The following is a 12,708-nucleotide window of genomic DNA, read 5'->3' on the forward strand; positions in this document are numbered from 1 at the left end:
TTTTTTTTTTTTTTTGGTTTTTTTTTTTTTTTTTGTACCAGGGATCAAACTCGGGACTTTAAGCTTTCAAGGCAGAACCACTGAGCTAAATCCCCGGCCTCTACGCTACTTTCTCAAAGGGAGCTGTTTCTAGCCTGACAGCTGCTTGTTAAGCTCCACTGTCTTTAACACCCAACTTGGTCTCACCATTCTCTATAATCTGTTTGCCTCTTTTCAGCATTCATAGGACATTAATATATGCAGGGAACTATGCTTGGTGCAGTGAGGGTATAAGAACAATCCCTAATCTCATAGAGCTCTCAGTTTACAAAGAGGCCAAATCCACAGTGATTTAACTACAGTACAGTATTAGATGTCCTATTAAAAAGACACTAGGACAGTGTCTCCTAAGGTTAGCCATTACGTTAGTCATGCTAATCAATATATTTTCAGTATTTTCAATACTGCAGCCATAGATTTTCTAACCACTATCACTATCACTATCATGCAGCTACTATACTGACCATCTAATCTCTTCCTCGCATCACTACTTAACCCGTACTGCTGTACAAATTAGTGACTTTTCCAGTGACTTTTCCTTTTTTACAGGGCTCTGAAAAGGCTTGCAAAATAATAGCAAAAAAGACACTTAAACATCACTAAGAAGAGGTATTCAGTAAATATCAACCAAGATGACTGTAAGACAACATGTATTTCCTCTGGGTAGTGCTTCCCTCTTCCAGTAATGGGCAGGAGAAATTCTCCTATGTCCATACATTAATGAGGACCTTGGATTATTATAATTGAAGAGGGCCATTCTGTATCTTGAGTCTACATACTGGGCTTAAAAAAAACACAAGCAGGTTGATTGGATCTAGATTTGAGATATTAGTTGACTTTTCTTTTGTACAAAGGTCTGACAGCCTGAAGATGTATTGGGGACAAGAACTGTGGCATAAATACTAAGAGAAGTAAGACATAAACCTTGTCCTTGGAGAGCTGTGGCCTTGAAGTAGACTCAAACACCATAAAATAGGTGAATTTTAGGAGTATAAGCATCTAAAATGAAGTCACAGTTTTGAAACCCTAGAATAGAAAGCCTAAGCCTAGGGATTCAGGAAAGAAAAGACTGTCCTTTAATCATGAGGACCATTTCCTACCTTTATTATTGGCCAGTGTTTGGCTTGTGGTAGGCACTAACATTTCTGGCCAAACTAATGAATTCACATACACATACATAAATGGGAAACTTAGACATATGAAGTAAAATGCAAGGAACCACTTATCTTTACCGAGCTCCCTGGCTGGCAATCAACTCCCTTCTGCTAGAATAATAAAATATACAAAATGCCCTTTTTTCCTACTGTCATCTCTTGAGTATACTCCTATCTCGTGTGAGCATACTTCCTATTTCTACACACTGCTCCTTCTCCTCACCCTGAATACCATTTTTCTGACTTTCTGATTAGCATTTACATGAATTTCACACCCTGCCTTTATCTTCTAGTGCCCTGCAATTGTATTTAGGGCAGATGGCTGTGCAGTAAGGACACCAGGAAAGCTTCTATTCCTTCCTCAGCAGCTTTGTCCTAACACTTTTTTGTGAATCTATGAAATGCTACAAGAACGTCACACAGCTTCTCTGCCCTCCCCAAGGCACTGGGAAGGAGGAGTGCAAGTCCATGTGAGAGAAAGATGCAAACGACATGATCTGGGATGCCTACATTGGGATCTATGTAGGACTCTGATGTCACTTTACTTTGTGCTGATGATGGCTGGGTTACTACAGTGGCATCTCAGCTCATGAACTGACTTCATTCCAGGAGTTCGAAGAAGATGGCCACATTCATGTTCTTGTGGGAAAGATGCCTGAAGTCTATTCATCATCCAATCCAGAGTTTGCAAACCAAAACAAAATTTTGCCAAACGCTTCTGTTTGTAAAATAAATCATCTGCAAACAAAAGTGTTCATGAACTGAGGTACCACTGAGTCCCCAAGGGACTTGGCTGTGAAAGATCTGACAATAGAATTTCAATAAGAGAATGGCAGGTAGAACAAAGTACCAAAAACCAGTATCTTTGCCATCTTTCCATGTAATTTAGTCTTGCTTCACGTTTCTGTCACCTTGCTCCTTTCCTTGCTCCAATGTGATGGGCCTATTATCCCTTTGTTCCCCTCCTCTCCTATCGGGGGGAGACTCCAGGGTGAGGGTGGCAGAAGGCAGTACTAGCTAGTAAAAAAAGTCCAAATCCTGCCTGGCTCCCTGACAGTAGTCTATGGATAAGTTAGCTACCTAACAGCTCTGAAAACAAAAAACAGAAAACAAAAACAACAGTAACACTACTTACTTCCCAGGATTTATAATAAGGATTAAGGTAACTATCATAACAAATGTAGAGGCACCTAACAAAGACAGTAACACATAGTAGATACTGAATAAACACTATCACCCTCTCCTAGTCCTAGATGTGTCATACATTCTCCAGGTACCAAACTGTCCAGAAACCCAAAGTGGGGATAGGCTAGGTAGATTCGGATCATTGATCTTTTCTTGAACTCTTCATTTAGAATCTCTTATTAGGGAAAAGAGTATGATGGGAGATAGGATAATTTTAATAGGTGATTCATACACCTCAATTACTAAAAGGAAAGGGGAGAATTGGAAGGCTGCTTCATAAGGCTGCTGTTCATGGGGGTAACGCCACTAAACTGACCCACATTGGGAGAGCCAAAAAGAAATTATTTCTTTGTAATTACTTTATTGGAATTATGTCACCTCTGACATAACAGAAGATAGGACAAACAAATGTGGTCCTTCATCTTCCAATCTGTAAAGATATCATCCTAAAAAAAAATCCCTTCCTGCCTGCTACAGAGGGACTAGAAATAGCTGTTATGGCTGAATGCACTGTTTTCAATTAGGAGATTTAATGAATGTTATGAAAACACCACTACACTGCTTCTCCTCAATGCTCACAGGGCACACAGAGACCTGATGGACACTTTGCCTCTTACCTTGACTTTTTCACCATTAATCTCCACTGTCTTAATCATAAAATCAACTCCAATTGTGGCTCCTTGACCTGGGGGGAAGAGACCCTAAGGAAGAAATAATAAAAACAATAGTTATGCGCATCATTCAGTTAAATGAAGTCCTGACCACCACCACCACCACCACAAACACCAGGCCCTCCTTCAGCTGAGGTTAACTGGTAGAAATGCAAACCCTGGCTAATATCACGGGAGCTGTGTTTAATTTAACTTTGTGTGTGTTTTCAGGGGCAGAGCTAGAGAAAGGAAAAAGTGAAGGGAGTGACGAGAGAAGCAGAAAGAAAGGGGGACCAAAAAAGTGAGAAGGAGAGAGAGTGAGGGAAGAGAACTGGGAAGTGGGAGGTGGCTAATTTCAAAAAGAAGCAGAAAATATCAGACACAATTGTAAGATGGAGCGGCAGGGAGCCACAGACGTGCAAGCACGATCAGGGTGGGGATAAGTCTATAAATACAAAATCAAGGAAGCTTAAACCTGGTTATCAGTCCCGACCATAGGCAGCCAGGGGGCTACACAACCAACATGAAAAAACAAGAACTCAGCAGGAGAAGCTTGAATGCAACTGTGAAGCTTTTGAATTCTCCTCTGCTCCAAGGGTGATCACTATCTCCCACAGTGGAGTGTACCACGAATCATACATTGGCTCAGGGCCAGGGACTCTGGAAAGACATCTAAGAAAAAAAAATCATCAGGGAAACAACGGAGTAGAAACAGCCTCGAACCTTGAGGCAGCAGAGGTAGGACTTCTGAGTGACCTCAGACAAACCATTCCCCCTCTCTGGGCCTCAAATCCAATGACTTTGAGGTTGACAGAAACAGAAGGAGGAGGAGGAGGAGGAGGGGAGGGGGAGAAAAAAAGAGGGAGGGGGATGAGAGGAGGAGATGGAAGAAGAAAGAGAAGCATCAACAGCTTTACCTTAGATTGGAAATGTAGCAGTTTCCAGAAATATAGAATATTAGCAAAATTACATTAATATTTCCTATAAGCTTACAGAGGTAACTGGGCTGGGCATTTAGCTAAGTAGCACAGAGCCTGCCTCTCAAGTACAAGGTCCTGAGTTCGACCCCCAGTACCAAAATAAGTAAATAAATACAATCTGAAAAGCTTATAGAGGTAGCAAGGAATTCTACAAACTCTTCACCTAGTCTCTGCTCCCTTTTCACTCATATTCTAAAATGTGGAGAAATTAAAGTGAAATGGACTTTATTAGCTCTGGCAGTTGAAACTGGGATATCTTTAATTAAGTCCACTACCTAACAAGAGAGTTCTTTAATTAAAGTCGGAACTTGAATGCTGAGCTTCAAACCAAAAGAAAATGTTCCACTGCAGTCTGCAAAAAAATGTAAATATAAACATTTATAACTTCACTTACAAATATTGAATCAATTTTCTTCTATTTTCTCCTGGCTCAGATACAAGGCTGCCAAGCTTCAAGTTTGTATAGCTTCAGCTGTTTTGCAGCCTAGCAAATGCCAAAAAATAAAATCCTTCCCAGTGTTTCCCCCACCATTTTGAGCCCCAACCTTTTAGGCTTCAAAAACAGATGAATCCAATTCATCTTAACTGCTTGCGAAACAAGAAAAACAAACATAATCCTGTCTATGAAATACAAACCTTGGGGGAGAAATGAGGGGCTGGGAAAGGGAAAAAGCAGACAAAAAAGAACAATAAGAAAAAAAGTACTTGTTGATAAAAAATTACTGCTTAAAATGAAAATAGTTTCACCTTTAATGAAAGGGTTTTGTTTTTATGGGGAGAGGAGTTGTTTTTTTGTTTTTTAGGTTGTTGAGGCAGGGTCTTGCTATGTAGTTCAGACTGGCTTCTGAACTCACTATGTAGCTCAGGCTGGCCTTGTATCCTGGTGATCCTCCTGCCTCAGCCTCCTGAGTGCTGGGACTACAGGTGTGCACCACCACACCTGGCTTGTATTTTTAAAGAGACTGGTCTCTGAGGTTGGAACTGAAAGAGAAATTAGCAGGCTGAGAACCAGAAGACCTGGGTTCTAACCCTGACCTTGCCATGAATGTGGCAGTTGATCAAAAGCATGTCATTCAGTCCCCTCACTCTCAATTTCTCATCTGTAAAACGAAAGGACTGCATTGAATAATCTTTAAGTGACCTTTTATAATGACACAGGGTCAAAGGAATTTTTAACAAAGGGACTAAAAGCTTCTTTACATCTTTCCAGTTCCACAATCTGGTCCTTCTGTCAAAATCAGAAAAGATTACTAATATTAGATAGATGTAACACCAGTTGGAGTTTCCAATCTACAGTATCTGTGGTGGCTGACTGAGCCTTGAGAGCTTTGTACTTTTGATTTCACCAGGCCAAGGCTCAGTGAAAAGTACAAGTTCTACTCTGTGTTCACTTCTGGGAAAAACCCTGACATTTCAAAGTGACTCTGGGCCCTACAGCTGCTGGTGTTATCCAATCTGCCTCTCCAGTTAGCCACAAACCTACAGGCTGTCACAGCTGAAGAGAGCCTTGGAGTGCACCAGGGGCCTCAAGGAGAGCAAAGAAGCCTGGAAAGGGAGGAAACTCACCCAGACTCCGAGGGCGAGCCAGGGCTGGGACCAGGCCTAGGATGGACATGTCCTCGAGTCAGCACTCTACACACAGCATCAGGTTGCCCTCTGCCTTAGAACAACTAGTTTCAACTTTCCCAATCAATACTTTTTCCAAATGCAAACTATGATAGTCCAAAAAGGAACATAATTCATATTTTTCAGGGGAAAACACAAAGGGTCAACTTCAGAATTACTTCTCATTTCTGTATTAAAACAGTTATGTAATGTTGGCCCACAGTCTTCAAGAGGGCTGTCCCAAAGGAAACTTGTACTTAGATCATGTGATAAGGATTCAAGCCACAAAGGACATTCATTTCAATTCAGATAGTTCTTCGCTGTTCTCATCTCATTCCCACTTAAGAGATTAAGGAAATCGGCAGATCTTGTTCTAAACCAAAAACAATTCAGTTTCCTGAAAGGTCATGGGCAGCATGAGCAGGGAACTGAGCTTTGATTTATATCAGTGTTTTAAAAATTGCTTAATTAATGTCCGGAGTCATTTGTTCCCACCTTTCCATTACTCTGAACTAACCTATGTTTTATCTAATCTATGTTTGATGCTGAAAGCAAAACTGCCCCTTTCACAGCAGAAGCAAGAATCGGTGTGGGAGGTTAGTGGGCATCTACGGATCCATGTTTCCTCGAGGTGCCTTAGAGAAACTCTAAGCTACAAAGCTGATATAAGCACTAAGAGCTCATAGCCAAGAGGCTGGAACTGGGTCCAGACCCACCCTCCAGACTCCCATAAGGCAGGCTGGACATCCAAAGCCCAGCCCAGGGTCCTGAGCGAGTTTTCTTACCTGAGTGAATCGTCGGACTAGGCACGTCTTCCCCACCCCAGCGTTGCCAATTAAAACAATCTTGAACAGGAAATCATAATCTTCCATACTCATTTACACAGCTGCAAGGCAAACAGAGACAAGAGGGAGACAGACCAGGTCAGATTTGCCTACAGAGCTCAGGCTGCCCCAGCCCTGTCTCCTCAGGAACCACAGGCCTGATTCATTTGAAGAGCAATTGAACGCTCTCCGCTGGTGACCTTGGCCAACCAGACAGGAACACAGGTGTTTGCTCACAGATGGACTTTATTCCTCTCACCTACCTCTTGTGATGTAAAGTGTCCTTTCACCTGGTAACCTTTATTCCTCCAAACAGTCAGGTCACGGGTCCTTACACGATAAGACTGTTTTCTTTCAATATGAGACAGAGAATATACTAAGCAAGCTGGGATTCAGAGAAAAAGGAGAGCCATCCAGGAGTGGGTTCTATATGCCTCTGGGAAGACGAGCTAGCAATCAGGAGACTGAATGAAAGGTAAAGAACATGAAGGGCTTTTTCAGTCTCCTACAGGTCTTGGGGATCTCAGCAGTGGGAGTTACAGTCACCTTACCCTTCTACCACCTGATTCCTACCCACCTCCTGCCAGTCATACTGGTGCTAAAGGGCCTCTCAAAGCATGTGTCTTTTTCCTATGGGCTTCGGCATATGCTGTACATCATTACCTCTACCTGGGATGTCTTCCTCTCCATCCTTTCTGCATCACAAAGTCATTCAAGACTCAATGGAAGCCTCTCTTTCTCTGATCCTCCTCAAAGTAAAACTTTCGCCATTCCTTGTCTTTAAATATACAGTTATTTGTTCAAATGTCTGCCTGATTCTTGAGTGAACTGACTATATCTTTCAGTATTAGTTTTCTAGCCCCTAGACAAAGTAACATTTAATGAACATGTACTCTATAGAAGGAAAGAATTAATAGGCTTATTGCTTAAGTATAGGCCTTAATTTCTCCAACTGCGCTGAAAAGAATACTATGTGTTGTGTACTTTAGATGACTATTTTAAAGATTAAAGAGGAAAAAAAATCCTCTGAAAGAACCCTGGTACCTTTAGAGACCCACTCTCGTGAAAGTAGCTGCTACCTATTAACTACTGCAGTCGTTTTCTTTTACCACAGGAGATGTCTGCCCAACATGAACAAAGACCAACATGAGCAAATTTAATAACAAAAAAGTTAAATAAGAATTCAAGCCAATAGCTGGGCTCATCTTCTAAGTCCTAGGCAGAAAAGGCCCAGTAGACTCTCAAAGTGGGGGTGGGGAGGACAACTGGTAAACTCATACAGAAAAGGATACTGGGAGAGAGAGAAGCCTCAGGGTCACTGCTAACAGCAGACCTGGGGCTCAGCGGCTGCAGGCTTGTGTGGCTGAGAGGAGAGCCTAATATGCTGCACCTGCTAAGTAGTGGCAGCACTATATCCACTGTGTGCAAAGGTCACTTCCATGTAGATTTCAAAGATCCCTGGAAAAATGACTGACATCTAAACCAACACACAGTGACTCATAGGGTTCTGTCTCAGGTCACTGGGACCATGAAGAAAAAATATTTCCCTATAAAAGAATCTGGGCCCGTAGGCAGTAGTTACACTGCTATATCTGTAGCACTATTACTGGCCTTTTACATATATTTCCATTTGTTTTAACAAGTTGATGAAGCAGGTGTTATTAACACCATATATTGCCAGAGCAATCCAAGGTTAAGTGAAGCCAAAATGAGGCCCAAAATTATAAAGCTAACAGCCAAACTTCAAGTTTCAAAGTCCTATGTATCAGCAAGTGAACTCTAACTTTGATCCAAAAAGACCTACGTTGAAAGCACGGTTGTACTGCTTTCTAAGACTATGTTGGGTATATAGCAGTTATTCAGAGCCCAAACTTCTCCACTAACAAAATGGGGCTAATAACACCCGTATCACAGAATTGTGATAGTTGAAAGAATTACTAGAAACATCTAGGAAAGTACCTGGCTCTTAAATCACCACAAATCCTTAATCTTACTTCAGTTTTTCCATCATTTGGTCTCTACCTTCACTGCCAGCCTCGTCTCTCACCACCCTCCTCAAAACCCACACTAGAGGCTCACTGGATTTCTTCAGTGTCTTACACATCACAGGATTTGGTTTTGTTTTCAGACCTTAATATATAATATTCTTTCTGCTCAGAACACAAAACCCACTTCCCATCACCACCCCCAGCCCAGCCAACTTTTACCTCCCCTTTAGATCGCACCAGGCACATCGCATTCCTCTGCTGTTTCTCTGACTTAGGTAAGCACTTGGGCCCCTCTGCTCTATCCTCCTCCTTTCCCTATAGTCATATTCACCATGCTTTATTATAGTTATATCTCTCTACACTCCAACATTACCCCTCGGCACCTAAGTACTACTTATGCATAGCCATGACTGCGTGTGCAACATGAGGATAATATATCTGTGGCTAGGCTTAATCCCAGTCCCTCCCCACTGTCATAACTGCCATCATCATCTCACTATATTATTGAGTTGTTTAATTGCACAGTTCTATGGGATGGACTATTGGCATTCCCTGGCTTGACAGATGGAGATACTGAAGCACAAGAAAAAATTAAATAAGGGGCTAAGGTCCCACAACTGATGACTACTGAAGCTGAAATTCAAATCCAGACAACTCAGCTTCATCACCTAAGTCCTTGAACTACTGCCCAGTTGTGACTTTCATTATTCCTGTCTCATAGTAAATGCTCGAGAAAGAACAAGAATCCAGAGACATTTATAGCTAAATGGATGCACATTGAGGCCATACTCTTAAGAGAAATAAATAGAACACACATGTGTAAATACCAAATAAATTCTCTGGTGTGAGAAACTGAAAGTGTAAATAAGGTTCAAATTGTATAATTGATAATGTGAAACAGGAAGAAAAGGGCCAAAAGAGTAGGGCAAGTGGGAATGGCAGGGGAAAGGAAAGAAGGGAAAAGAAAAAATGTGAGCAAAGGAAACAATAGAAACAAAGTCTTTGTAAATAGGGAAGGGTAGAGGGGGTGAAGGGAGGGAAAGGGAATGGGGAAAAATTGAGAACCAAGACCTGTCATGTAAAGGCACAAGATCCCAATGATGAATGTAACTGTACTGTACACCTAAAATGTACCAATAAACTTAACAAAAAAAAAAAAAGGGAAAGAAAGATGTGAGCACTCACGCAGCGCTGGGGATTGAACCCAGGACTTTGTGCATACTAAGCACTCACTTTACCAATGGATTGCATCCCCAGTACCAATTTTTTTTTTTTTAATGAACCTCTAGGAAAAATGTGTTTGGTCTGTGCAGGTTTCTATGGCTAAGGCTGCACTATAAACTCCAAGTTACCTGCTGTGGTTACTGTTCTGTTTCTAATAGAAAGCACATTACTGAAGGAAAAGCTCACACGATTCTCTGGAAAATACTATGCTTTGAGGAAGCCCCTCTATTTGACCCATAATCAAAGGGTGCAGGCATTAGCAGTTACTGTGTGTGAAGAGACGCTCTCCCAGGAGAGGGAAACATTCAGAAGCAGCCTGGCCTGTGTCACCTACTCCTGAAGCGGCAACAAAAGTCACACCGCATCTGTACAGCAAACATGTTGAAAGACCTGCTATTGGCCACGCACTATTCTCAGGTCAGTAATAATAACAACTCGCAGTTTCTCCTCAGTGCTCATTATGGGCCAGGTACTCTTCTACATGCACTCACTCACCTAAGTTCACAAGAACTCTAATCTAGGTGTTCCTTGCATCAGCTCTAACTTACTAAACAGGAAGCTGAGGGGCAGAGAGCATCCTAAAGTCATTTAGTTCATTTCAGGAACAACGTACAGCACAAGCTCAGATCCTCCTGTCTCCTAAGTGTGACTCCTGTTAAAACAGAATGCTGCTGCTTCCTGTCTCGTGAATGACTGCGTCACTGCATCTGTCCTGAGGGCTGGAGGCTCAACTAAATGGATCCCCGTGACACTCTGAACTGCAGTGTTTTAGAAACTCCCTGGTCTGAAAGTCACAGCTACTCTGAGGTGGCCACCCACTGGTCTCACATCACACAATGCCCCTCAGTGTGCCTCTGCCCAGGTCTCTCCCAAATATCACAATCACCCCGATGGTTCTAAATTAGTGGATACACGGATGAGATTCACAAAGGAAAAAAATAAATAAGGAAAGAAAGAAAGTGTTTTAAAAATACAGGAAATGAAATCAGTACAAAAAGTTAAAAAGGAAAAAAACCACTCTACACAGCATGAATTTCCAACATATACCTTTTTTTTAAAGTGGCCTTTCCAGAGATTTAGCTCTGTGGTGCCACACCTGCCTGGCAAGCGCAAAGTCCTAAGTTTGATTTCTGCTACTAAAGCAATCAATCAATAAATAAAGTGGCTTTAAAAGAAAAAAACGTCATTGTTGTACATCTGTGCATTTTCCCCTTGTCCTTTGGGACTTAGTATAACAGATAAGTTCAGAGGCCAGATGCCCTCCCCTACTTATTCTGACACCCCCCACCAGACCTTCCCCTAAAACTATCACAGGCACTTGGGTCTAGTCAAAAACCACGTTGTCAAGCCAAGAACAATGGTACACCCCTGGAATCTCAGCACTCTAGGAGTCTGAGACAAGAGGATCACAAGTTCAAACTTAGGGGGCAATTTAGGGAGACCCTGTTTTAAAATAAAATAGTTTTAAAAGGACTGGGGTTATAGTTCAGTGTGAAGTCCCTGGGTTCAACACCCAGTACCAGAAAAAAAAACAAAACCAACCAACCAAACAAACAAACAAAAAAACCCCTACAGGTCTCAAGCAATTCTTTTTTTCCCAAGGAAGGTCTCAACTTGGTCTGTAAATGGAGGAGGTTAATGAATAGGCACCAAGGATCCTTCCCTTGACAGCATGCGGTATTAGTGTAATGAAGTCAAGAGGCCCGTGTCTGTTAAACAGCCCTGTAATGTTTTCTTATCCATAAAATGGGGATGATATTAGAAGTTACAACACTGGGTTGCTTGTGAAATGAATAAGATAATATATATGAAGATCTCCCTTTTAAAATGTAATAATTAAATGTGTTTTCCCCTTCTGACAAGTCATACACACACACACACACACACACACACACACACACAAACACACCCCAAAAAAATACAAATAAAAAGGAAAAGTAAATCTATAATCTCTTTCCTTAACTACATCTCTTCCTGGGTATAATTATAATTAACATTTTGGTATTCACCCTTCTAATCCTTGTATTTATTCAAATTTCAGTTTCAAATACCAACAAAGTTTAATAAAATTGTTCCAAATATTGTATGAGACATACGAATAAATTTTTGGCAGTTCTAGGTACCAAACCCAGGGCCTCACATGTTAGGCAATCTCTCTTTACCACTGAGGTTCGTATCTAATTCTGCCATATGAATACTTTTATTACTTGTTTATCTAAAATTCAAAATTAACCGGTGATCCTACATTTGATTTGCCAGCCCTATTCAGAGAAAGTTTGCAGTCAGTTCGCAGTAGAAACAGAAGCCATGAATAAGCACAATACCCTGTGGAGGAAATCAGGGAGGGCATGAGAAACAAGATATTTCTGGTACATCCAAAAGAACCAAACAGAGAAATAACAAAGGCAAAAAGTAAAATTTCAAGAAGTCATTACAAGGCTGGGATTCTTCCAAATCTGGGCCAGACTTCAGGAGCTGAAACCAAACTGGCAACCCGACTCTGTAGGCAAGTCTCTCTTCTTGACAATCCCACAGCACCGTGGGCCTTCCACCAGTACATCCAGCATGTGTGTCCACCTGGTCGGGGGATTGTGATGTACATGCCCACCACCTCTACTATAAAGACAAGCACTGTACTGTACCTCAACAAGATACTCCTCTGCGAACCCCACTGCTGTGTTCAATTAGTATACACTGAATTAAAAGCCTTTGATCCATCTTTCACTCTAACTAGGTTCTACCCCAGGAAGCTCATTATTGCTTAATTAGTAGGAGGCAATTACTAACCATTACTATAATCAACTGCTGCAACTCACGTGCTTTACATCAGCTGCTAATTTCATGTCATTGCAAGTTAATTATCCTCCTTGGCCTCTGATGTCAAACACCCACCTGTGCCAAGGCTCCTCCTCATTCTCCAGAACATAAAGGCTAACATTTTGCTATACAGCCTTTTACAATTTACAAATTGTTTTCATACACATAAACTAATCTAGACCTTCCAAGACTTCATGAGTTAGATCCTATCATTCATTATGCAGCGAGGAAACAGAGGGTAC

General features: G+C 41.5%; 1 protein-coding gene across 2 annotated transcripts in view; it reads right to left on the bottom strand.

Moving 5' to 3' along the window:
• Rab30 (RAB30, member RAS oncogene family) overlaps window positions 1-12,708 on the bottom strand; it is an 89,667-nt gene that overhangs the window by 9,282 nt on the left and 67,677 nt on the right. The window contains exons 2-3 of one of the 2 annotated variants that reach the window (XM_010630883.3): window positions 6,399-6,499; window positions 2,996-3,079 (exon numbers count right to left, since the gene is read on the bottom strand). In XM_010630883.3, the coding sequence (XP_010629185.1) occupies window positions 2,996-3,079; window positions 6,399-6,491 (177 nt within the window). In that variant the 5' untranslated portion in view covers window positions 6,492-6,499. Of the gene's footprint in view, window positions 1-2,995; window positions 3,080-6,398; window positions 6,612-12,708 lie in introns of those variants that run through there. The other variant, XM_010630884.2, reaches the window with a different exon arrangement.

This window comes from Fukomys damarensis, unplaced genomic scaffold (assembly GCF_012274545.1).
Source record: "Fukomys damarensis isolate Sample0158 unplaced genomic scaffold, DMR_v1.0_HiC HiC_scaffold_16, whole genome shotgun sequence".
In the NCBI taxonomy this organism is placed as follows: Eukaryota; Metazoa; Chordata; class Mammalia; order Rodentia; family Bathyergidae; genus Fukomys; species Fukomys damarensis.